The sequence below is a fragment of the Gymnogyps californianus genome, chromosome 2, assembly GCF_018139145.2.
Source record: "Gymnogyps californianus isolate 813 chromosome 2, ASM1813914v2, whole genome shotgun sequence".
Taxonomy (NCBI): domain Eukaryota; kingdom Metazoa; phylum Chordata; class Aves; order Accipitriformes; family Cathartidae; genus Gymnogyps; species Gymnogyps californianus.
The window spans coordinates 116,687,205-116,713,652 of record NC_059472.1 but is presented as its reverse complement, the minus strand read 5'-3'; the positions used below and the strand labels follow the sequence as shown (position 1 = coordinate 116,713,652).

The window sequence follows — 26,448 nt, the reverse complement described above, 5'->3', positions numbered from 1 at the left end:
TAAAATATTTTCATACAGATTTGAACACTTGGAAAGAAAAAAAAAAATTGTATTTTTTTCCTGCAAACATAAGGACTTCTGAGTCTATGATTCGTTTTAGTCATATAGGGACAATTCTGCACTGCAAATTCAGGATCACTAAATGGATTTGGAACACTTGCCAATAGAGAAACTAAGACTAAATCCTTTTGAGTTAAGTGAGGAGCTGTTCAGTCATGCGTCTTCATTCTTTGGTGTTTCTATTTATACCTAAGTGTTCATCATGACTAGCATTGCAAGATGACCATTGCAATTTTGAAGCTCCAGACAAAGCTTGAAAAAAATGTTAGAATACTTATTCTCTTTTTAGGTTTTTTAAAGTTTTTGTGTCCTTTATATAGTTCTCTGTTAGCAACTATTGAAAGTCGTTGCAGTTTTCCATATACTGAATACACCTGCTAAAGTTGTGCTTGTGTGAACTATATGTGTAACAACACACTGCATTCCTATGCGTAAGCAGGTGGTGTACACCTTTCCTTGCTTTATTTTATAACTGTTCAAAGAAGTCCTTCTGGATAATTTGAGACCTTCCTGAAGATGCTGTGGTTTTTTCTCAGAATTTGGTTGGTTCTGTCTTCTTTGGGGCTAGCATTTCATGATGATTGAACCTGTTTTATATTAAAGTTTGGAATATTTAATTATGACTTAAACATAGTCTGTGAATCGCCAGAGATTTATAATAATTGTGAGGAAGAAAAATCAGTAATCATAACATTGATGATTACCCTGAGAATTTGAATAGATGTGATGCTACAGCAGCTTGAGAAAGCTTGCTTGTCTGCAGGTTAATTATATACTAGTCTAAATAATCTGTGAGGCAGATGGCCTGAGATTTATGCAACAGTCCATGTGAAATATCAAAGAAGTTCTTAACTGAGATGTAGGTAATGCTAAGTTAACAAGCAGTGGAATAAATTTTATTTTAAAACTTTAAAGCAGATCTTAGTGGAAAGAAATTAACAAAAGGAGTCTTTTAGTATATATCTTTACAGTGCTGTGTCGCAGATTATCCAGATGCTGCTCTCCAGATTAACTATAGCATGTATGTATCTCTTTATTTCAGATCAGAATTAGCAGTGGGGTTTCTCAGTATAAAGCAAAGTTTTCAGTTACTGAGGGAACAAAATTTCTGTTGACTTCTAAGAGGAGGCAATCCTGTCTCCAGATGAAAATTCAGTGTAAAACTCCTTTGACTTCCATGGGGCCAAGATGCAGGGTTGTGACTTGAGAGTTCTGGCTCTCGCTGTGGTGACAAACTGTTTTCTTCCCGTCTTCCCCTGAATCCCAAGTCTGTATCACGGGGGTAGCTGACAGATACTGTGGCTGCTTGAAAAGTGACCCAGTTCACAGCATAGCATGTAATCTGAAATATGTTGGCTTAAGTTAATAGGTAGAGCTATAAACAGATGAGTCTGAGGAAAATCTATATTGCTAAACAGCTGTTCTCGCTGTAGTAAATCACACTTGAGATGCAGTCCAGAGTATTAAGTAATTCTGCATATAAAGTAATTTTGCACTTCAGAAACTTTAAAGCCATCTTTTCTTTCCTTTCCTGTGTTTGTGTTAATCTTTTGAATGATGTTTAAGTTGTACATGATCTTTTTAGAAAAATTCTGGAAAATAAATGACAGAAGAGAGGTGATCTAGATAAATGACTATTATCTTGATGAAATACAGTGACTGTAACTCACTTTTCACTCAGGGAAACAAAATGGGAAAAATGGCATGTCAGATTTATGGCTGCTTGTCTGAAAATTTAGTGCAGGTCAGGGAGTGCTAACATAAAACTTCATAGAGATGTTAGATAAATATGTAGCTGTATAAGGAGGCTGGATGTTAGTGAAATGAAACAAATGTGCCTCTTCAGTACCTTCATGTTTTAAGGATAACTTAGAAGTTGTACCTGGGTTTGTGAAATTGAAAATTCACTAGTTGAGTTTTCTGTATTCTCCAAGAGGAGTGTCTAGACACTTTTTAACGGTAATAGGAAGCTAATATCTGCAGTCTTTGGATTTTCCAGTGCTTGCATATGGCCAATAACCTTTCGAAAGCAATTAATAGATTCAAAATGGTTCTGGTTCAGGTGTTACTGTTTCTAGAAGTGTGGGCTCCATCCTCTGGGACTATGAAGTATTACAGGAGTTGAGTCTGGACAGGCTACACTGCTGTCTAGTGAGCACAGGTTTTAATTAAGTAAATCCTTAGCTGTTTCAGTACATGTATAACCAAGATATTTGTCAGCATTTTCAGTCTGAAACAATAGCTTTGAGAGGTGAAAAATTCCCTGCATTTCAATAGATAGTAAGACAGAGCATGTAAAAATCTTTGGCCTCAATGAGAGGCGTTAATCTTGCATTCAAGATACAGTAAGAGCATGTAATTGGGCAGTTATTGCAAAGTGGTTGGAAGTTCATATTTCAGATTATCCTTCAGTAATGTGTGTGTTTCTGTATCTTCAGGAGCCAAAAAGTTGCACTCTAGTTAGAAAGACTTTCAAATTATTTTGTGTATTGTGTAGATTTTCATACTACTGCTTCTATACTTTATGCCACTCTATAGTTCTTCACATGGAAACATTTTGTGGAAGTATTAAATTAGACTATGTAAAGCCTTCAGAATGAAGACGACTTTGAAAGTTCAGTATGATTGTTATTTTTTCTTTGGCTTGAAACTGTTGCTATCTTTAAGTACATATATTAGTAGTGTTGGCCTCATCTGTAAGGGCATGTATGTACCTCATCAGTATGGGTAACTGTCTGTCTTGATTGCAGCTCTGGCAAGTTTGGGGTATGAGAAGACCTGTGTTTTGTTCAACTGTGGAGCATTGGCAAGCCAGATTGCAGCAGAACAGAATCTAGATAACGATGAAGGACTAAAAGCTGCAGCTAAGCACTATCAGGTACAGAGGCTCCCTGCTTATGCTTAGGAATTCAGAATTATTAATCTTAGAACATCAAATAAGTATCTCTCAATTTTAAAGCTATATATACACATACATAAATATATATACATATTTTCACCCTCTGAATTGCAAAAGTGGATTGGCTAAGTACCTGGTCTTCGCTCATATTTATTTACCAGCTTTGAAGGATTTAATTCCATACAGTTCCCCATACCCCTTCCCCCAAGCCTGTTGGTAACTAATAACCTTCAGCTTAAGATTTAATAATTTCAGCTAGTATAAATTTTAGTTTTAACAAGTTATACAGTAATAAATTCTTTCTTCTTTGTGGAATGCATTAAAATTTCCATGTTCTTATGCCGTTAGGTGTAGCCAATATACTTTTACTTATAGTCCGTCTTGATAAATGTCTCGGTGTAAGTGCCTTCAAGAACAAGAAGTCACAAGGAATTGTTTTCAATGGCTAAACAATAAATGGGAGACCATAACCAAAAAAGCTGTATTTTGTTTTGAAATTGTTATATGTATTATATTTGTAAGAGAAAAAAATCTGTTTGGAAACATGAATGATAATACATTATTTTGTTTTACTTAGTTTGCGAGTGGTGCTTTCCAACACATTAAAGACACGGTTTTGTCAGCCTTGAATCGAGAACCTACAGTGGACATCTCTCCAGACACAGTTGGAACTCTCAGTCTTATTATGTTGGCTCAAGCCCAAGAAGTCTTTTTTTTGAAAGCTACAAGAGGTGTATCTTAATTTTCGGCTTGTATATTTATGTGCTCATTACAGTTTCCACAAAAACCTACAAGTGTTTTAAGTTATTAAGAGCTTGTAAAGTGCCTTTCAGAAGTTTTTATTTTTGCCTTTACTGATTTCCCTCACCCCCCTTGCAGGTCATTAAACACAAACTACAGATGCCACTTAAGAATTTGTCTAAGGTTCACCTGACAGTGCAGTTGTCCCATTTGCCTTTCTTTTTATGTCCAAAAGCATTAGTCTTCATCTTTACAAAGGATTTTGCTGGTTTAATTTTTTTCCTTTTCCCCCTTGAGAACAAAAGACATTCTCTAAAAGAACTGAGAGTACTAGAAATGGTCCATAGGGATTTTACCACTACTCCCCTCCTCCTCTGTCTGGGGAATGATTTAATGAGAATTTAGAAAGAAAGATATGACTGTGCTAGGAAACAAAGGAAATTTCCTAAGAGTTTAGGGGAAACAAATTCTGTTTGCTCCTATTTTTAAGAGAGGAACTCTTTGACCCAGTCTAACTTTGGGAATGCCCCGTTTACCTCGGAAAGTGAAATTCTGCAGGTAGAACAAAGAATTGTGTCCCTAACTGTTAAAGGCTGATTGTGAAATACTGATTCAGAGGCTGCATGTTTTAATGCAACTATTAGAGAACATATGCTTCAAAGAATTTTCCTGTGGAACAGTACTGTCTTCGGTACAAGATCTCTTACTCTTTGCTATTCTGCTCTTCTCTCTGTATTTACAAGACGTTGTGCATCTAGAAATTCCAGATATCTAAAAGTAGAACTAAGGACATAGAAGTCACGTGTGATTGCTCACAAACTCCTCTCTCCCCATGTTGTTTGGAATACAGTGGAGGAAGACAGGGGTTATCTTAACTGGGATGTTTCTTCCCTTCACAGGGAAGATCCCTGAAAATTCTTGTAGCCTTACTGCCTTTAGGAGAATCTCAATGAGAAACTATTGTCCTTCAGCCACCTGATAAATTATGTTTATGTTCTTTATTGTGCTGGTAGCAGTATTTTAGTCTGTGGCTATTTGGACAATGCTTTGGAATAAATTTGTGTAACAAATGCCTGAAACTTTTCTTCAGAGCAGGATCAGATGCTTACTGCATTTTGCCCGGGAGATAGATCTTTCTGTCACCTTCTTGATTTGTTCTTATTCAAAACGTGAAAAAGATAAAGCAAGGCTGATCTAAAATCCACATGTGCCCAGTGAACTGAAGATTTTTGTGGCTACTTCCAAGAGCACAAGTCTGCCAGTGTTAGAAGGACAGTAAGGTTAATAATCATCTGACTATGGAGGCTGTAGATTTTGCCAGATGTAGAGGTTCGTTTCCCTGGCAGGAAAGACATTTTGGGAAGAATCATGTTTGACAACATGATTAACTTCAGAAACCTATTTTTCAAGTGGAAACGCTTCAAAGTTTGATCTCAAAACTCAAATTTAGCTTCTTGCTTTATTTACTTTCCTTGCAATTTTCTGTTTTTTCTCTCATGTGAGACAGTCCATTTAGCAGCTTACCAGCTGATAATGTTATTTCTGATAGAACTGAGTTTATTCATGAGTTGAAAGAAAGCAAAAGTGTTTGGCAAAAACCAAATTGGTCAGTCAAATCTAACTCCACTACATAACTACAGATCAATTCTTTAATTTCTGAGCCTTTCTTAATGTTTTTTTAAGTGTCTTTAAGTCTGCATGTGTTTGCTATTCCATCTCAAGGCTTGCAATATTTTAAAGGTATGTGAGTAAAAACTAAAGCTTCTGATGGTGAAAGATCTATTTCGAGCTGCCTGCATGGGCAAATGAGTCTCCTCTAACATTTCCTTTGTACTTAATATGACAATATTTTTTTCTTTCTTTTCCTGGAGCTCAGGCTCTATGAAGGAAGATGCAACTACCACACACTAGGTGGGGCTAGAAGGACAGTCTATTTAGATTTTATTTGTTTTGGTTTTATTAAATATTTTGTTTCTGTCCAGTCCACTTTCTAGCAAAGAAGTTGCTAGATCTCATAAGCTCCTTTCTCTCCACATGTCATCTAAATCCTGTTCCACAGTGAAAAGATCTTTCTGGCATACCTTAAATGCATTTACCTCATAGAAGGTAAATACATTACATCATAGCTCATGCCTGAAGTGTTGTAGATAGATGTGTGAATATGCTGGAATAAGCAGACCACTTGGGAATTCTCTTGATTTAATTTTGGCAATTAAGCATACTCTGCAGACTTCCTAATCTCCCCATACCCTCCACTCATGCTTATTAATCTGGCAGTACATAAAAATCGCCTGAATCAGAGGATACTTGTTTGTAAGGGCAGCTATTTAGAGTGGACAGCCAATGTTTGCATTGATTGCCTGCCTTCTCTTGGAAGGCTGAATTGCTAGTGCAGGCCAGAATTGATTATAGAAGGAGATAAAGATAGATGCAGTATGTTCCTATTTTAACAGTTTTGGCTTCAGGAACAGGGTGAGGACGTGAGGCAGTGAATACCGCTGCCACTAGGCACATGCAGCTCTGATATGAAGTAGTGGATACCACTTGGAGGAACTGTGGTTATTTATGGCTAGGAATGGCTTACTCACTGTAAGCTGACAGTGGTGTGGGCTGCCATGGAAAGGACCAGTCCCTTCTCTTCTGTTGCACTTCTGCAAATTTTTGAGAGTCCTGACGTGGAATTGGGTTAGATCCTGCTGAAAATTAACTGTTTTTTGCTAACTAGATTTCAGCTAAATTCTTTGACTATGGCTGCACAAATTCTTGTGCTGGCACAAGGGAAGGGCTGGGAACAAGCTGACAGAGTTAGAGTGGGACTGCAGCTTTTATTGGCAGCCTGCCATTGGTCCGAGGTAAAGCGTCACTCTTAATCCTCCATAAATGCCAGCAGCTGCCAAAAGATTTCTTGTACAACTGACTGAACCTTCAGTGTCATGATTGAAGTAGAAAATCTGGAAATTGCTGCTGGATGTCAAGAGAGAAGAATGGGATACCACCTTTGAGCTATAATGTAAAGCTGTACCCTTAGAATGCACTTGTTGCTGTTTGAAGATGAAGTAATTTACCTGTTCACTTATAAAAACTAATGATAATCATAATTGTTCTTTGTTTTTTTCTCCCCCTCCCCCCAGATAAAATGAAAGATGGTATCATAGCTAAACTAGCTAATCAAGCTGCAGATTACTATGGTGATGCTTACAAACAATGTCAATATAAAGATACTTTGCCCAAGGTTAGTAACTGTCATGGAAATAATCTGGGATCTGCTGTTATTGTGAATAACTGTTACAGTTTACAATGTACTTGATGAAATACATTTAAAACGTATCCTCAAGAAAAGCTGACGTATTGCTACATTTAAGGGAAATGAACCTGTAATTTGAAAAACAGTGAAGAATCTAGGGGGCAAAAGATAGTGTGGTTTTTTTAAATAAGTAAAATCTTATTACATGAAGTGTGTTTACTTGCAACACATTTCACTTAAAGTGAACTTGAAATGTTTATGATAGTATTTAGGGATTACTTCTTTCTTAATGCCTTACTAAATCTGTTTTTCAAACTAATACTTTCTAATGGGGCTTAATTGTCTTCTAGTCTCAATGTTTTCATGTGAAATTTGCTCTCATGTCGACAGCATGAATATAGTGGTACTGTTCACTTACCTGTTAATGAAAAACATGACTGTAAGTCAGTGTGTGTCCTCTGTCCTTCTACCTGCCTTCTCCTCTTCCTCCACCCCAAAACAATCTTGATACTTGTAAATTATTTCAGTTTAGTGTTGACTGTTCATGTGAGTGCTGTTGGTTTTGGAAGATGCAGAAGGATCTTTTTTCATGCTCTATGAATATGTACTGTATAACAAGTACTTTAAAAATGAGCAGGTTTTCAGTGTATCAAATGTATCAGTTATGTTCAAATCATAAAATAGTAGAAAACCTTTTGTGCAGCGTTATAAATGTAAAGGTTGGATAAGATTTACTTACTTCTGATGTTGTTGGACTCTTGAAATTTGTATCTAGCTAAGTAGGAGATTGTCTTCCATAGTGCTTTTTTTTTTTGTGAATGTCCCTGGGAAGCATCCCTTGTTGCTAATTTGCAGTTATTTTTCATTCATTAATAGTTTCAAAACTCTAAAATAACTATTCCAGCTTGCAGTTTTCTTGTTACAGATAAAATGTGAAATATACTAGATTTACTAAAAATACACTAGAAAACTTACTAAAAATACTTTTACTGGTGATAAATGGAAGTGATTGATGTCTGGTTCTATAACTTAATATGCAATCTTAGTCAAATAATTGCCAAAGTATTTACTAAAGGCGCCTTTATTCCCTCTGGGGTTAAAAAATCAGGTAATTTTTTTTTCCCCTCTGGTTTCTAATGCAGAATAGAATCTTGATAATGATAGGAACTGTATGGGTAAGGGCTACTGTACTAAAGTAAAAGTATGCATTTTTATTCTTCAGCAATATATTACACAAATGCCTTTGTAGGCCAGTCAGTGACTTTTTTTATATACTTTTGAAAAAAAATGTTTTTTAAAGTTAAATTGATATCTTGCTTGGCTGCAACTTGATAGATTCTTTTATGTATGCACGTATTTCCTCTCACGCATTCTGTGGCATTTTATAGATTGGGCCAATTTCTCACTTAAGTGTTATGTTTACGATGGATTTCTGAGAGGCAATGAGATATAATAAAGCCATTGCTTTGTCTTTTGTTGTTGTGGACCTTTAAGCCATAGATATGCTCCCTGTTCCCGTTGCACAGTAATCAGTCAAGTGATTATCTGAAAGAACATAATAAGATTTGCTGGTTCTGTGAGTTAACACCAGCTCTGAGAACAGTTACATGTTTAGGAGTGTGAAATAGAGGTTGACTTGATGCGTCAGACTCCAGTTGCAAGGGCTCCCAGACAGCCAGCTTTTTCTTCCAAATTTACCCCTTTTTTTTTTTTTTTTTTTTTTTTTTTTTTTAAAATCTCTGTGAGGGCAGCAAGTTTGCACAAATGTGAAGAAGCAGGTCTCTATATACTGAGGTCTTTAAAACATCACTCTGGTTTTCCAGTGCTCCTTGATTTAAGAAATAAAACAGTAACGCTAAATCCTTGATCAAAGACCATGCCTATACTGTGGCTGCAGCATAATGTTTTCTTCATGTCTTGGTTGGTACTCCTGCAAAGATAAGTGCATTTATATAAAAGTCTAAAAATGACTTTTAAATCTTTTAAATTGCTTTCCATGTTGATAGTTATTGGTCCTCTTTATTTGTTCTTTGCTTTCATAATTTTAGAGTTACTTTCTTGATAGGCTTGCTGCTGTTTTAGGTGTAATTGCTTTGTTAAAAAAAAACCAAAACACCACAACAAAACAAAACTGTCTTCCCCCCTTCCCCTTCTTTTAAGAACACTTTGTCTTGGCTTTGTCTTGGGGGCATTTGGGTGTGTTCTTGCAACTATCCTTTCTAATATATGCATGCATTTCTAATCTTCGAAGTAAATGTTACGACTTCATGGCTTGAATTTAAATTGTAGTTCATCTAAAGTAATGGACACTAAGAATTTCGCAACAACAGGTTGAAAAAGAAAGACTGGATTCAATCCATGCAAAGTCACGTGGTCTCTGACATTTACCTCTAATGTTTTAACCTATCTAAACCATTAATTGGGTGATTCTAATTTCCTTTTCTTCTTCCTTTTTCTTCCTGCATCCCATGTTGTCTGTGGTGGTTAATGTGGTTGGACTTTCCCCTGGTCAGTATTTTTATTTCCAGGAGGTGTTTCCTGTTCTGGCTGCAAAGCACTGCATTATGCAGGCCAATGCAGAATATCATCAATCTATCCTGGCAAAACAGCAGAAGAAATTTGGTGAAGAAATTGGGAGGTTGCAGGTGCGTAACTTTTTTTCTTCTCTGAAAAATATGGGAAAATGTTAAATCCTGAAAAGCTAGCTTAGAGTTCTAAAATTCAAATTACTAAGAATGAAACATATTCAAAAATTACAGAGCATGTTTATTACGAATCAAATTATTAGCAGCTGCAAAGATGAGAGGTATCTCTGTAGCTCTTATAAAGATGTATTTTAGTGATTTTTGAGCAGTTTGATACTGCTTGACAAGTTAAGCGTGTATCTTTACGTTTGCATAGGCTTCTTATCTCAGTATAGCTAATATAACAGATTTGTTAATAAATTTTCCGAAGTAATGTTATTAAAAAAACCCCCAAAACATTAAAATTCTGCCTGGTCTATACCTACCTCCTTTCCTATGATCCTGATTTAAATCTTAATCATTTTTGAAAAATGTACAGTTGTATTTTTAGTCTTTATAGTTTTTTTTGCCTCTATATCTGCTTTCTAGAGGGACTCAGATATAGGTGTTGTAATGAGTAAGGTCTTCTCATGTTTCAAGTAAGGTAGGGAAAAAAATGACTAAAAATAAATACTTTCTTCAACTCCCCTGGTCCTTGGGGGGTGGAGAAAAAGTGCCACTTCGACTGACTTTGTAGGATCCATGTGCAGTATCTATTTATTGATACGCAGAAGAGTTGAGAGACTTACATAAGACTATCATGTTGACATTTTGAAAGTTACTGTTATGCATTTATTGACTTGGAGTAGGATGGAGCTTGAAACTTTTTTTTGGTATGCTTGCATGACAATGAAGTGCCTGTATGAACTTCTAACAGCAAGTTGTTATGACTACATTACTAGGTGATAAATGAAGGTGTATCTGGTGTTTATTTTTGAGTTTTAAATCTGCCCAGCAGACCTCCTTTTCTAGGACTCTACTGTAAAAGAATATTAATGTTGGGGTTTTTTTGGTTTTTTTTTTTTTTTTTTAGTGCTCACCCTTGACAGATCTGGCTATATCAAATTTACTATCATTGTTAAGTTGTATAGTAAATTAGCTTGTGTTCATGATTTTTCTTCATGTTGTGTTACAGGAAGTATCCCTTCATGCTGAGTAGTTAAAGTTTTGGTGTGGTTTTTTTTTTAAATTTTTTTTTAGTGAAGCCTGAGGGGAAATACTCCATTATTACTTATTTTAGCACTGTTTCATGAATAGCATGTAGTCAGAAGTTAGTCCTCTGTCTTCTTGTTTAATACATTTAGTAAGATGAAACTTAAATCCTGTTCTCCATAGTTATTAAAATACTGCTTCCATAATTAATCTAAATTATAGGTTTAGTATCCTTTTTGATGAGTTTTTGAGAAATGCAGTTGCTATAAAGTAATACTCTCTTTTTATTTCCCTTTTTAAAAGCTAGAACAAAGATGGATTAAATTGAGGGGCGGGGGAAGATGAATGTGAATTCTTCCAAATTAAAGTATATATGCATACCCCTGTTTCTTCTCTCATTTTCTGTTTCTGGCAAATGCTAGTTAGACTGTAGTATTGTATCAAACCAAAACTACTGTTGTGTGATTTACAGCATAATGGAAAGTGGCAAAAAATCTCAGCAAATTTCAAATATGCTTCACTAGTGTAGCTCAGGTTCCACTTCACAATCCCAAGAAGTTTGAGTTTTTGAATTGTGAGTTTATGTAAACCTCATCTGACATAGCTTCTTAGTATTTTGTTTTTACACATTCACAACACAAATTTCATCAGGATTGAATGGATACAGTCAAAGGATGATGTTTTGTTTTGCATTTCTCCTGCAGTAAATGCAATGTAGGAAAACCAGATACTTCAGGGTTGCATCTAGGCTGAGCAGACAGAAGTGAAGAGACAGCAGACCTTGTATTTTATTTTAACTTGCAGTAGGATTCCAGCATAATTTTTGTAGCCTCTGAGCTCAAGGTTAGATGGGTGTTAGTGGCAGATGTGAAAAGCAGGACTCTGGCCTCTTCATGAATGTGAGCAAGATTTGAGACACAATTTGCAATACCTGCAAAAACAAGCTGTGGGTTTCATGAAACACCATGAAAGTGACATGGTAGCATTTTTTTCCTTTTGTGAATGGGTGTTTGAAGCGTTATTGCCTCTAACTCATGATCACTTCTTTTGGATTTTGGGGAGTCATAGTGAAGCTATTGTGAGATATTACCTTGGTTACCTTTTTTTTGGTTGGTTTTTTTTTTCCCCAGTGAACTATTTTTATGAGTAAAATCTCCTTTTTCCTTTTTGATACATAAAGGGGGAGAATATTTTCTTAAGGAAATAATAATATTGATCATATGTGTTGGTAATAGTTACTTGGCTAACTGGGAAGCTCATCTGTTTTCCTAAGTATATATGACAGGGAGAAAGAAAAGTTATAATTTTAACTGTATTTTAATTTTTTTTTTTTAGCATGCAGCAGACTTGGTGAAAACAGTGGCATCTCGTTATGATGAATATATAAATGTTAAAGATCTGGTTGACAAAATCAACCGTGCGCTTACAGCTGCCAAAAAAGACAATGACTTCATTTACCATGACCGGGTTCCTGACCTGAAAGATTTGGAGTCCATTGGAAAAGCCAGTCTTGTGAAGTCTACTCCAGTTGTTGTTCCTCTCAGTCAGAAATTCACTGGTAAGCGAAGTGTGTGGAGCGCACAGGGTAATTGTTACCTTGTGAAACTCATGGCCACCAAAGTTCATTTGTACCATGAAAAAGTAAATGTTTACTTTTGAATTGTATTAAGTATACAGCAGTGTTTTTGAAAGTGCCATTTGTCTTTTCCATTTTGTTGTTCTACTACTTGATGATAAAAAGTACTGGAAGAATAAACCACAGGTTGAAAATCATTATCTGCAATGTGCCCTTCTCATAAAGATTTTCTCAGATTTTTCTCAGCAACTGTGTTTTCTGTATTAAACCAACCTTTTTAATTTCAGAAGGAACACTAATATAAGGGAAAAGTATCAAATTGTACAATCTTAACTAACGTAGTTACTGGCCTTCCATAAAGCTGAAAAACTTCAGTTTGTTGGCTGTACAGGAGAGTTCTGAAAAATGATCCTCTCTTCCCTTTCTCCTTCCTTTAAAAAAGCAGAATTAGAAATGAAGCCGTAAGGAAAATCTGATTTGTAATCCTACAATTGTTTTAAATACAATGCCTTTAAATGATTTCTAAATCAATTTCAGTCTTAGAAACTGAAATCTAATCTAAAGACCTGTAGAAATAGTTGTGGGTTTTTTTTTTCTGAGACATCTTGGGGAGTGGGGGAGAGTATCTTAAACTGTTTAGATCAGTCTCTGTAGTACAACCTGTACAAAAGAGCTGTGAAGATGTTTGTATCCTTTTACCTTCACAGTGCAACTTGAATAATGTATACTACTTTAATTGCAGACCTGTTTGAGAAGATGGTTCCATTGCAAGTTCAGCAATCTGTGAGTGTTTATAACCAGAGAAAGGCAGATCTAGTAAACAGGTTAATAGCCCAGATGAGAGAAGCCACAAATCTGGCAAATGGGTAAGTATGCCTTCTTGTTAAATTTATCAAGAGGAGTTATGGAATAGCCTATAAACACTGGTTGCCTTGCAGCCTGCAGACATCCAGATTACAGCAGGAGTTTTTTATTACTGTATGGTAGGCTGGCAAACGTAAGTCATAGCAGGGGTATTTAGAACTACTTTTCTGCAGATGTTAAGATTGAAAGCATATTAAGAACAAATGGGATTTATTTTTCTTAAATCTTTCCTCATTTTTTTAGGGGTCTGACACTCGCCCAGAAAAGTTGCAGTTCCATTAATCTAGAGGGATTTTCACGTTCTGATGGTTAGCTTGATTATATCAGTGACTCAATACATGATATTTTTTCCCCCAAAATTTTGTTCTTTAAAATAAATAATAAAAAAAATATATCAAGCTGAAAGATAGGAATGTAACTCAAGGCAGTTGGTTCTTTATTTAGCAGATAGTTACTACTGAAAATGTTTGCCATATTTTGTAAGTGCTAGAAGACTAGGATTTGTTTAGCTTTTAAGAGCTTTGAAACTTATTTTTGGTGAGGTATACACTAGGAATAAGTTTAGAGTTTTCAGTTTGAAATTTCTGTTCAGGAGTACATTATACTCTGTTTCCATTATAATTGACTGTGTGATTGTTTGTTTGGATAACAGTGTTATTTACAGGATAAAACCATCTACAAACAAGTTGCTATTTAACATGTTGACTTTTTCAGTGTGTTGGCTTCCCTCAATCTTCCTGCTGCTATCGAAGATGTGTCTGGTGATACTGTTCCTCAGTCTATTTTGAACAAGTCTAAGTCTGTGATAGAACAGGGAGGAATTCAGACTGTTGATCAGCTGATCAAAGATCTGCCTGAACTGCTACAAAGGAACAAAGAAATTTTAGATGAAGTAAGCTCAGCAACTGCTAATACTAAAACATGCTTAAAAAACACCACCACTGAACTTTTTCTCTTTAAATGGCAATAGAAAAAGTGCATGATTATCCAAAATGCTTGTAACTTTAATAGCACTTTAAAAATATGCCATTGAAGTGTTTAGTCCATACAAAAACTGTGCTGTCACATGTGGATGTTCCCTTACAAGTATTTTGTTTTTAAAATTGTTGGGGGGGAGGAAAGCATTCTAAAGAAATCTGGGTGATTTGTGCCTTTCATGCCTGTTTTTTTGATTTGCCAATTTAAATTTATAAAGGATGTATAAGCATTCTTTGTATTTTCTACACTAGCTGTATATTTTGTAGCTATTCCATGTTTAGAATGGCCTATAACGCATGTAACATTTTACTCTTGTAGTCACTAAGATTATTAGATGAAGAAGAAACTACAGACAATGACCTGCGAACAAAATTCAAAGAACGCTGGCAGAGAACGCCATCCAACGAACTCTATAAGCCTTTAAGGGCAGGTAAAGTTCATGTTTCATGCTTTGGATTCTGGGGATGCTCTAAAAATGTCAATTCTCATCGTGTAAATTAAAGTAGTTTTTGATGCTCTGATACTATCTTTAAAGATACAAATTTCAGTTTATGAGAGGTTATGCCAAAATATCCTTATTGCAGTCGGCACCATTATTTGGAGTTGAGAGATGATGTGATAGCAGAGAATTTGCTGCTGCTTTTGCACCCCTGGAGCGCACATGCATGCTAAAGTTTCAGAAAGCATATGTAATGGCAAATGGCTGCCCTCGTAAGAATCTGGTTGCAATTACCTTGTAAATACTTTAGTGTATTTTTCTTTTTATATTAACTTTTTTTTTGTGTTTCCCATCAAGATGTTCTTTTTTTTTTCTCTGATTTGGTGGGTTGGGTTGGTTCCCCCCCCCCCAGCAGTTAGTCAGACTACTTAGGGCCATCACTATAGCATGTTTTCTGTGTGCTTAATATGTGTTGTTTTGAAGCTAATAAGGGACTGATACCACTGCCTTAGTTTGGCAAAGTTACAGGGGTTTAAGTCTGGGGAGTAGCTCAAACCAATGTTCATTCATATACTTTTGTATGCTTCTCTGGAGGATTAATATAGGTGCCTAGTTTATGCACTATTTAAAACATAACGTAGGAGCTTAAGTTTTATTTGTAAGTCTTAATAACTTCATAATGTGCAGGCTCATAAAAATGTATGAAGACTTGCTGAAACGCTTGAAAACTGCTCTGGTGCAAGACTTGGATAAAATAAGTTTTGAAATGATATATAAACACCCTTTTTTTTTTTTCCCCCTCCCACCACCAGAGGGAGCCAATTACCATAATATTTTGAATAAAGCTGTGCAAGCAGATGGCCAAGTTAAAGAGCGTTATCAGTCTCACCGGGATACAATTGCGCTTCTGTGTAAGCCAGAGTCAGAACTCAATGCAGCCATTCCTTCTGCCAACCCAGCAAAAACATTACAAGGAAATGAGGTAAAGCGTTGAAATTTGTCTCTATTTTGAATAGAAGTGCTATTCATCTAACAAAGTAAACTTACATGAATTGGTGTGAAAGCTGATCCTTAGCTGCTCTTGTTTCTGTCACAATTGATACAAGAGGTAACTGACTGTGGTGGGCTGACCCTGGCTAGATGCCAGGTGCCCACCAAAGCCGCTCTATCACTCCCCCTCCTCAGCTGGACAGGAGAGAGAAAATAGAACGAAAGGCTCAGGGGTCGAGATAAGGAGAGGGAGATCACTCAGCAATTACTGTCACAGGCAACACAGACTCGACTTGAGGAAAAAAAATTAATTTATTACCAGTCAAATCAGAGTAGGATAATGAGAAATAAAACCAAATCTTAAAAACACCTTCCCCCCCACCCCTCCCTTCTTCCCAGGCTTAACTTTACTCCCAAATTCTCTACCTCCTCCGCCCCTGAGCGGCACAGGGGGACGGGGAATGGGGGTTTGGGTCAGTTCATCACACGTCGTTTCTGCCGCTCCTTCCTCCTCAGGGGGAGGAGGACTCACACTCTTCCCCTGCTCCAGCGTGGGGTCCCTCCCACGGGAGACAGTCCTTCACCAACTGCTCCAGCATGGGTCCCATCCACGGGGTGCAGTCCTTCAGGAACAGACTGCTCCAGCGTGGGTCCCCCGCGGGGTCACAAGTCCTGCCAGCAAACCTGCTCCAGCGTGGGCTCCTCTCTCCACGGGGCCACAGGTGCTGTCAGGAGCCTCCTCCAGTGCGGGCTTCCCACGGGGTCACAGCGTCCTTCGGGCATCCGCCTGCTCCGGCGTGGGGTCCTCCACGGGCTGCAGGTGGATATCTGCTCCACCGTGGACCTCCATGGGCTGCAGGGGGACAGCCTGCCTCACCATGGTCTTCACCACGGGCTGCAGGGGAATCTCTCTGCTCCGGCGCCTGGAGCACCTCCTCCCCCTCCTTCTTCACTGACCTTGGTGTCTGCAGAGTTGTTTCTGTCACATCTTCTCACTTCTCTCTCTGGCTGTAATTGCTGCTGAGCAGCAACTTTTTCCCCTTCTTAAATATGTTATCACAGAGGCGCTACCACTGTTACTGATTGGCTCGGCCTTGGCCATCGGCAGGTCCATCTTGGAGCCAACTGGCATTGGCTCTATTGGACATAGGGGAAGCTTCTAGCAGCTTCTCGCAGAAGCCACCCCTATAGCCCCACCCCACCCCCCGCTACCAAAACCTTGCCGCACAAACCCAATACACTGACAATTGGAAAATAAGTTGTCTTTTTGTTTAAAATCTGCTTGAGTATATTTTGTTACACTTAGTGTGAGCAGGTTCAATCGCCACAGACAGCAAGACTGGTTGACTACTATAAAAGGAGCAATCCTTGATGAATATTTTTGTTATGTAGGATGGTGGGGTGTAGTGCTCAGGTTCTTGGGACAATTAGGCAATGTAAAAGACATAGCCCAGTATTTTAAAGTATTAGGCAATTACACCAACTTGCTTTCCAAGAAAGTCATGGCTCATCTACAGCAATATGAGTATTTTTCTCATAGGAGTGATTTGAAGTCAGTGTTTTTGACTGCCATTTTTAGAATATCCTATTGGAACGTATGTGATCAGTTTTAAAAAAAATAGATTTAAAAATCTTTATAGCAATTCAGTTTTATTAGTGGAAGCAAATCTTTAGAGGAGAATATAGCTTGAGAAATGCTTGAAGATCTTTGTTGCATTGCATCAGTGAGGAGTGCAAGATGAAAACAAGTAATAGAGTATAGGTCTGCAATAGTTCCTCTAAACATGGTAACTTATGACCATTTTTATTGTCTAGGTTGTTAATGTCTTAAGAACTTTGCTGGCCAATCTGGATGAAGTTAAGAAGGAGAGAGAACAACTGGAAAATGACCTGAAATCTGTAAATTTTGACATGACAAGCAAATTCCTGACTGCACTTGCGCAGGATGGTGCTATAAATGAGGAGGCTATCTCTGAGGCTGAGTTGGACAGAATTTATGGAAGTTACACACAGAAAGTGCAAGAGTCCCTAAAAAAGCAGGAAGAACTTCTCAAAAACATTCAGGTACAACACGTTGTATGTCTTCCTTGCTCTTAAACTAAGGAGTAACGTTTCCTCTACCTCTCCAGTGCTTTAAAACTCTTGCTTTCTGCTCTGTTTTGCTTCTTACTCTGTCATAGGCTAGTTGATACTCCTTTTACTCCTCTCATTACTGAAAAATACGGGGTGTTTTTTTTGTTTACTGGAAAGAAATGTGAATTTTTAGCAGACTCTCCCAGAGCTCCAGTGTAAATTCTCTTGGACCTTTTCTTGGCCCAGTTCTGCAGATGGCTTTGCCCTTGAAAGAAGCTTAACTGGTGTTTTAAGTTTTTTGGATTTGTTTTGGTTTTCCCCCTCCTCCCATCTTAATGCTTCTTTCTGCGATAACTGGAGACCTGTCCTTACTGTCTACCAGAAGACATTTTGGGTCTCTGAAGTACATTTTGGTTTATTCCTAATTGCTATTTACAATGTGCTTGACTTCCAGCATGTGCAAAGCTCATCAAAGTAAAAATTGATGAGAATTTCCCAAAGTTTATTTATAAATTCAGCCTTAATTTGTCAGTAACACTAGAGACAGGTACTTGAAACATCTGGCAAAAGAGGAAGTCTTAGTGCTTGGACAAGTGACAGTAGTGGCCTGAGTAATGATGGGCCCTATTTGTGCACAAGATTACTTGCAACTTCTGACTGCAGCTTGGATTGCAAGAATAAGAGACTTTTCCAAAAGGGAAAAAATTGTTTCTAAATGCCCATATGGCCCATGTTTATCAAGGTTTTTATATTCAGACACCTTTTAACATAATATACTTTTAAAATCATGATGGATATTATTTTGATGTTTGAATGTCCTGGAGTTCAAGTTTGGCTGCTTCTGGCAGCTGAAGTAGTCTTTTTAAGTTTGCTTGTTTGTTTATTTTCCCAAAATAAATGAGATGTAGGTGATCCTTCTGTAAGTTTTCCACTTCCCTGTCCTTTTAATAGCTTGCCAATGTCAACCAAATTTGAGGTAGCACTTCTTAAAAATACTAACTTTCAGTATGATTTTATGAATATCAATGGAGGGTAGTACAGGAGAGCGCCTAATTAGTATAGCCTCTGAAAGCGAGTCTGCAGTATGAGCTTGAGAATTAGCTGAAGGCAGCCCACAACAGAACAGATAATTAGCTGATACTTACTGCCAGTGAGTTAATACATGTATAGTTCTGAAATAGCCACTGCACTTGACAGATAGCAAGTATCAGGAAGTACAGTGTGTGGATGAAAGGTGAGGAAAGGCAGGTATCGGGAAAAGGGGGTAGAAGCAATGAGTAAGAGGAAAAAACCAAAACATACAGAATCTTACATGGAATTAGCTTGTATTATTTTCACTGCTTATTTTTTCCCTTCTTTTAAGAATGCACATCAGGATTTTTCAAAGATGAAACAATCGAACAACGAATCTAATTTAAGAGAAGAAGTTTTGAAGAACTTAGCTGTAGCAAACGACAACTTTGTGGAACTTGTAGCCAATTTAAGAGAAGGTACAAAGGTATGGTAACGCTTAAAGGATTGAAAGAACAGGGGGTTTTCTATTTATTTACACAATGAGATGTGAATCAAAACTCATAATAAACTTTGCAGACATGCTAGATGAGAGGTACATTTTTGAGGATTTTACTACTGAAGTGAGGACAGCGAGTTGCTCGAATTTTGATTTTGACAGCTGTGAAACACTTTGTTCCTATCTGAAAAGTAAACTTTTCTGAGCATTGCTTTATATTAAAATAGGAAAAGTTGTTAATTACAGCTGAGTAACTAATGCTGAAGTACCCAGATGAGAGCCATTTTATCTGAGGAATTCTTTCATCTGTTCTCCCATGGTATTTAATCACCTTATCAAATTTGTGTTTTATATACTGCATATGTGCATATGTTTTATCACTGCATATGTGAGGAAAGATGAGGAGGGCTTTATTTAGCTTGCTTTTTTTGATCTAGGCTTCTGGAAGGTGTCTTACTGCTTCTGTATTAAGTACTTTTAGCTGGTTTATAGATAGCTCACTAGAGGAAAAAAGAAGATAAAACTCTGAAATGTCTATACAAATGAAATACATGGAACTGACCGAAGGCAGTAAAATTATTTATTTTTTAAAGGATGATTTCTTCTTTTAGTTAATCACCAGAAGGGATCTAGTTTTGTTCTGGTTTTAATACATTTTCTAGTTGTCTTAAACTATTTCTATATTTATACACACACACACATACACATATAAAACCTTCCACAAAATTGTATGATATTACAGAGATGGACAACAGCTGACTAATATTTGTTTTTGAAAAGCAGAATAAAATGCACTAGCAAACTTTACTGGAATGACAGGTTCTGGGCACTGTAATAATACAACACCTATAACTGGATCAATATGTAGAAATATGCTAGCATAGAGTCTGAAAGTATTGATTGAGCATGTTGGTTTTTTGTTTTTCTTCACTAGTTTTACAATGAGCTGACAGAAATCCTGCTGAAATTCCAAAACAAATGCAGTGATATTGTCTTTGCTCGCAAGACTGAAAGAGATGAACTGCTCAAGTAAGATTTCAATGTTTTGTTTAAGCGTTGTAGAAACAGTTGAAGTATTTATCAGAAATTAATCTTTGGGGACATGTTTATTATGGTACTTGATGAAATGAGAGAGAGAGAATAGGTGTGTTAAGACTATCACCTCTTCTTTGCCTTAATACTGACCCCACTCTCCCCTCCCCTGAAAAACTAGGAAAGTGATAGGAGAAATAAATGGAAAAATCTACTTTGAAGTCTGCTCTGCTGTTCGTATATACAGTTCAGCATGAATCTGTTTCATCTTATCATGATTTGACTCTCAGTTCTTTTCAGCATGCATTTGTTAATTATTTTATTCTTTCCTTTGAGGAACTTCTGATTTCTGCATCTTGCTCCTGCTGTCATTTTGGTTTGAGAAATTAGATAAATGCTTCAGCATATGATTGCCTTCCATGTGCCCAGTGTGGTGGGGGGAAAAAATGTCGGTATTTCACCTCTGCTCCATAGTCTGATCTGGTCTGATATGTTATCATTGTTTACATATGTGGGTTGCCTACACTGCTGGGGAGAGAAGCAGATTTTGTCCTTCGTGTGAAGTAAAGTGTCTGATGTTGTCGTGCCCCACGTGATCAGGCTAGTATAGTATGCTTCAGCCATGATTTTTAGGCTCTCCCCTTAAGAGGAAAGCATAACTGAAAAGGCTTGCCTTTTAATCGGTATTCTTTAGCAAAGCACGTAGCCCTTTATAAAAAGGGCTAGTTGTTACTAAAGTTTCAGTTGGTGAAACTGCAGTTGTTCTGTGCGCGTACCATGTTGTGAATGGGATGCTCAGCCCTCGAATTTTATCTTTCCTAACTTCATCCTTTGTAGAACCGTTCTTTTTCAGTTGGGGATTGTGCTTGTAAATCTTACTAACTGTATACCACCCCTTCCAGCTATCTTCCACTTCCTACATTCATGCAGTTTGGAACCTGTAGGCTGTCTAACCGAGGCTTAGGTCTGAATATCTCACATCTCTAATATGTTAATGTTCAGTGTTAAAGCTGTAGGTTTAGTGTTGATATAACATTCAGCTGAATCTTACCATGCTATCTTTTACTGCCTCATGTGTTAACTGTTTGCTGACATGAAACCCTGTCAAGGTTAGGGGCAATGATCAGATTTGGGATATTTGTAGTATACGTCTACAAAATGTATTTCTCAGCGCGCCCAATCCACAGTTTGAGTGAATAAAATGTGTGTTTTGCCCCTTCCTCCTGCCCTGCCCCCACCCCCCACCCCCCCCAATATTGACTGTGGGCTGCATCTTCTCTTAGTGAAAATAAATTTGTTTAGATGGTTTCTCATTTAGAACTAGAGATTTCTCCCCCCCCCCAATGATTGCCCATTGGAGGATCAGTTTTAATAGTATTTTACATTTCATGTTTAATGTGTTCCGTCACTTTGTGGTCAAAATATACTTCACTCTGAATGGTACCACTGTTCTGTAAGCCATTGGTCTTTGCAGTGTGATTTTAAGAAGAAAATTGTTACTTCCATCCCTTATGTCATTTTCTAAGATGTTAAGTTTTGGGTTTGTTACTTTCAGTATAATACAGTGTTGAATAATTACTCCACTATCTGCAAGAAATAGTTTGAGATATACATAAGCATATGTAACAGAGCATCAAGACAGTATTTCCAGCTTTTTCTCCATCATTCCTTTTTACTGCAGAGGTAACTGCGAGGACAGTTTTCTTGGAGTTTTTGTTTCAGTCGTGTTTTTTCTACCAAGTTTCTGCAAAAGTTGCCAGTTTTTTGTTCTCCTTTGGAGCTCACCTTTGCATGCTATATAATAGGAGCTTGTAGTATGTTGCTAACTAGACTGTATACCTTTGTCAGTCTCCCCTGTCTTCTGTTTCAGAATGCCAAGTATCAAGTTCTAGCTGTTACGTATTGCTCACCTATCATTTTTACACAAAATTGTCTGAAATTTTAAATGCTTCCTAAACTCTTTCTGAAGAATCTGCCCAATCTCAAATATTGAATCTTTGCATTGAGAAATGAACTACATTCCTCTGAATATGTAACTCAGAACTGCTTCCTTGGAGTTTTCATGACAAGCTGACTGTAAAATTATGCTGTTTAATGACAGCTTGTAGTACAACATGACACCAAAGCCTCCTAGTATCTTACCAAGAGTAATTCCAATGCTAGAGGTAACAGAATAGAGAACTTTAAAGCTCATGTGCTGAGCCATTCAGATTTTTGCCAGGGTTTTTTGATAGTTATGCTTACCCAGATATAAATGATACTGTGGACTATCTAGTGGACTTTTTTTTTGGTGGTTTTTTTTTTTACAGTTCTGTTAGATATATGGTATTTGCATGCAATATTATTTAATTTAGGGTAATCTCCAAGCAATACGACATTGCTTTTCTTCTGTATTGCTTCTCTTTACATGTCAAAGTTACTGAAACTTACTTTTATCCTTTTCAATAGCCTTGAGGTTTCCTTAGATTCTCAAGAAAGCTTCCAAGTTGCTAAATGTTCTGACTATTCTATAATTTCTGATCCCAAAGCTTTTGGCTAGTTCAGTGATCTATACCCATTATTGAGTTGGAACATAAAGACATTATTAGAAAATAAATGTAACAGTTAATCAGAGGGTTGGCTAGAGGATTGTTTCTGTGGAAGTGATTTGGACTCCAAATTTAGTTTGAGCTAGCTCAGTGATCATGCCTTAAATACTACATTTACTCTGTTGCATCTTTTTAGCTTAGCTTGCTGAACTGTGTAACAAACAATTCTTAAACTAAGCTGTATGTTTGCTTGTTTGTTTTTAATAGAGATTTGCAGCAAAGCATTGCTAGGGAACCCAGTGCTCCCTCTATTCCTCTGCCTACATATCAGACCACATCAGCCGGAGGAAGTAAGCCTGCTGCATCGTCAACTCCTACTCCAGCACCCAGAACCATGGTGGTAAATATATGCTAAGGACTTAATGGGTTGAAAATAGAAGGTCCATACTTTGGAACTCCAAACTGATCTGTAATTTGTGTATATCACTCCTTAATAAATTGGTGTATTTGGAAATGTGTTGAAGTGAAATAGAGGGCAAAGTCTAAAGACTTTGCAGAGAGGTGTATTATGTACTATTGGTGTTCGTAACGTACAGGTTTGAAATGGAAAGCTTATTGCTTTTTAGATGCTTCGCACTATTATCTGTATAGACTAAATATAGAATGTCCATTTAAAATAAAAATCAAAATCAACTAATCATATAACCACAGCTTTTGATTCCAAGAATTCCAGAAAGAGGCTCTAGCTTAATTCACTTTCTCTTGTTAGGGGACTAAACCACAGCCACCAGCACGGCCACCACCACCAGTGATTTCTGCAGCAAGCAGTTCCTCTTCTGCATCAGCACCCTCTGGAACAGCTGCAGCTCCTGCTGCTGCTCCTGCTCCTACTCCAGGAGCCAGTGCACCTGCAGCAAGCACTGCACCTTCACAGGCACAGGGACCTCCTTACCCAACTTATCCAGGTTACCCAGGGTAAGCTATGGGAGTACTTAAGCAGTACTTTGTTGTCCTGTTATCTACAAGCACTTGTTTGTTCCATGTGACATTTTAAAATCAGTTATTGAAGATGTGTTTAGTGTTTGAGGCAAGATGATTTTTTTAGTTTTAATCATGTGATTCTTGTTGGAATCATTTCTTGGTACCATTTGTGGGAGGGTTCATTTTAAGTTCTTGTAGTTTGGCTTTTTTAAAGGAGAAGGGAGATAGGACTGCAGTTCCTTAACTGTGGTTTGTGGACTATTGCCAGCCCTTGCATAATCAGTTGGTGGTGTTTATCTCAAAAGTGTTGGCATATCTCATTTTTCAGATCTTGGTATCTTGCTAAAGATGATGAAAAATACAGAAAAAATTCCAGTTGAGTAGTGTGCTTTCTTCTGATGCTTTTTTCCATCTTTCTGGAGTCATCACGAGGAATTGAAGGCAGCTGTTCTCTTCTTCAGTAGCAGGCTCAGCAAATGTTAAAATATGTACAATGATATTAAACATAAGAGAATCAATTTAGATCAGTTCTAGTTCCAGCAAGTTGCCTTTAGTCCACCTTCTGTCTGCATTTCTGTTCCACACGTTATAATTTTTTTCATGTTTGATCCTTGAAAGTTACCACGCTTTCTGCTGCACAAAACGGAAAATGAAAGGAAAGCATTCGCGGTGATTGCATGTCTTTTTGTATCTATTAATGAGTTGTTATTTGCAAATTAACATCATCAGTGTTTTACAACTAAAGTATGCTTTTTCCTCCCCCACCTCACAGGTATTGCCAGATGCCAATGCCAATGGGCTATAATCCATACATGTATGGTCAATATAATCTGCCATATGCACCCTCACCTGTGTATCAAAACCCTGGACAAGCACCATATCCGGCACCTCAACAACCTGGATACCCTTTTCCTCAACAGCCTTATTACCCTCAGCAATAATGTATCTGCAAAGCAGCTCTGCTTGTTAAAATTTGGGAGAAATTGGCAATAAGCATACTAAAACTTTTAGCTTCAGTTAATGTACCATACTGAACTGTATGCAGTCTATAACTCCTGTTTATGGTTAACTGCTCAAAAATGTCTAGATCAGTTTTTGATTACACTAAACACTTTGAAAGATCTGCTGCAGTGGTTTAGACTGTAGACTAATGCCAGAATTAGAGCCTAATTCAGTGGTCTGGAACTGTACACTATATGTTGGCTAGACCAAAATATTTCTTTGCAAAAATCCTATAAGTAACAAATGGATTCAGATGAGAAAAATGAAGCAGTGTGTGCACTGGGTGTGATATATTCTACGGAACCATATAGCATTTCCTTCTATACTCTACTGGTTTGTATTTTTTTGAGTTTAGTTAAAATATGCTATTTTGTCTAATAATCAAGGCCTTGTAAATCATCAGTAAAAAAGAATAAATTACTTAAGAATGGTTTAAACACTTGGCATTCTCATTACCATAAAAATGAGTTTTTTTTGTGTATCTGGATTCTTTCATTTGTCCCTTGACTTGCATAACATAAAGGTAACTTCTCAAGTGTTTAGACTTACAACTGAATGTCCATCTCTCTTCTTTGATTCTGTATTTTTGTGACAGAATCTATAATTAACCATTTAAATGTTGGTAGATGAAGTCGTGCAGGTAGAATTTTCCTATAACTTTGAAATGTATTGAACTAAAATATGTTCATTACCGTTTTAAAAGAATGGTTACTCTCATCTCCAGAATACTACTTAAAAGAAGGGAGATGAGGGTCCCTGTTGCAGGACCAGTGGCTGGTTGGTCTAACCCATGTTTTCCAAAGAAATGTTGATCAGAAATGTGTTATGGCTGAAAATAGGGCAACTATTGATTGTTGGAGCTTTTCAGATTATGTTTTTAAATGATTGCTTTTTTCCCTTGAAAAAATTCATGTATTCCCTCAGGGAGCTTGTTATCAGTGGAGAAACTTTTTTTTGTGTGTGGGGGCAAAATATATTATCTTTTAAATTAAAGCACATTGAATGTTTACTTTCTGGATCCATCTTCTCAAGGGTTTAATAACCTTGCACTACATTTTGCATTAAATAGTGAGGAATATAAATCTGTGGTCAATGGCGTCTACCAAATATTTACTAACCGTCTTTCAGTCTTTTTTTCTCTTTTTTTTTTTAAACATGCTTGTCTAGTGAGGGACTCTCCATTCCTTTAGCCCTTGACATGAGTTACTTGCTTCTGTGGGACAGTTAATTTCCTGAGTGCTTCATAGAAGATGTTATGGCCTTACAGAATAGCTATCACAATACCTATGTTAAATGTTACTGCTTTGTTTTTCTATTTAAGTGCCTGATTAAAATATTGAGGTGTATTTTAATGTAGGGGTTTAGAGGGTGCCAGTTATTGTAGCATCTGGGTGGAAACCTCACTGGATCTTGAATACTCTTCCTCATAAAGAAAGCAGCACACATATCCATATGAGCTCCTTTCTTTCTGTCTCAAGTTCTTCTTGCTGTGAGATCACTCCGATTACTTTGTGAAGACTACTTGTCTGTAATACTCCCTGACCCCCATAGAAAATGCAGATCAAAAGGTAAAAATAAGCATCCCTCATAGAACATAAGTATCTAATTCTAAACAAATTTATTAACCCTGTAGAAGCTCAGCGATGTTGGGGAACAGGATGAAGTAAGGGAATACAGCACTGTAGATACAACTGTGCACAAGGACAGGTGCTTTGCATTTCTTTATAAACATTGCTGAATGGGGTGGCACAGGAACCTCTCCAATTTTTTCCCCCTGATGAGAATACATAAGAGGCAAGCGAGGACAATGAGAAA

General features: G+C 37.1%; 1 protein-coding gene across 3 annotated transcripts in view; it reads left to right on the top strand.

The window, feature by feature from the left end:
• Positions 1-25,649, top strand: part of PDCD6IP (programmed cell death 6 interacting protein) — a 35,210-nt gene extending 9,561 nt beyond the window's left edge. The window contains exons 4-18 of one of the 3 annotated variants that reach the window (XM_050890789.1): positions 2,811-2,938; positions 3,537-3,690; positions 6,832-6,932; positions 9,473-9,589; positions 11,996-12,218; positions 12,979-13,102; positions 13,815-13,992; positions 14,397-14,508; positions 15,330-15,499; positions 17,323-17,571; positions 18,944-19,078; positions 20,025-20,119; positions 22,918-23,047; positions 23,420-23,625; positions 24,404-25,649. In XM_050890789.1, the coding sequence (XP_050746746.1) occupies positions 2,811-2,938; positions 3,537-3,690; positions 6,832-6,932; positions 9,473-9,589; positions 11,996-12,218; positions 12,979-13,102; positions 13,815-13,992; positions 14,397-14,508; positions 15,330-15,499; positions 17,323-17,571; positions 18,944-19,078; positions 20,025-20,119; positions 22,918-23,047; positions 23,420-23,625; positions 24,404-24,572 (2,291 nt within the window). In that variant the 3' untranslated portion in view covers positions 24,573-25,649. Of the gene's footprint in view, positions 1-2,810; positions 2,939-3,536; positions 3,691-6,831; positions 6,933-9,457; positions 9,590-11,995; positions 12,219-12,978; positions 13,103-13,814; positions 13,993-14,396; positions 14,509-15,329; positions 15,500-17,322; positions 17,572-18,943; positions 19,079-20,024; positions 20,120-22,917; positions 23,051-23,419; positions 23,626-24,403 lie in introns of all 3 variants that reach the window. The other 2 variants (XM_050890787.1, XM_050890788.1) reach the window with 2 other exon arrangements.
• The last annotated feature ends 799 nt before the right edge of the window (positions 25,650-26,448 follow it).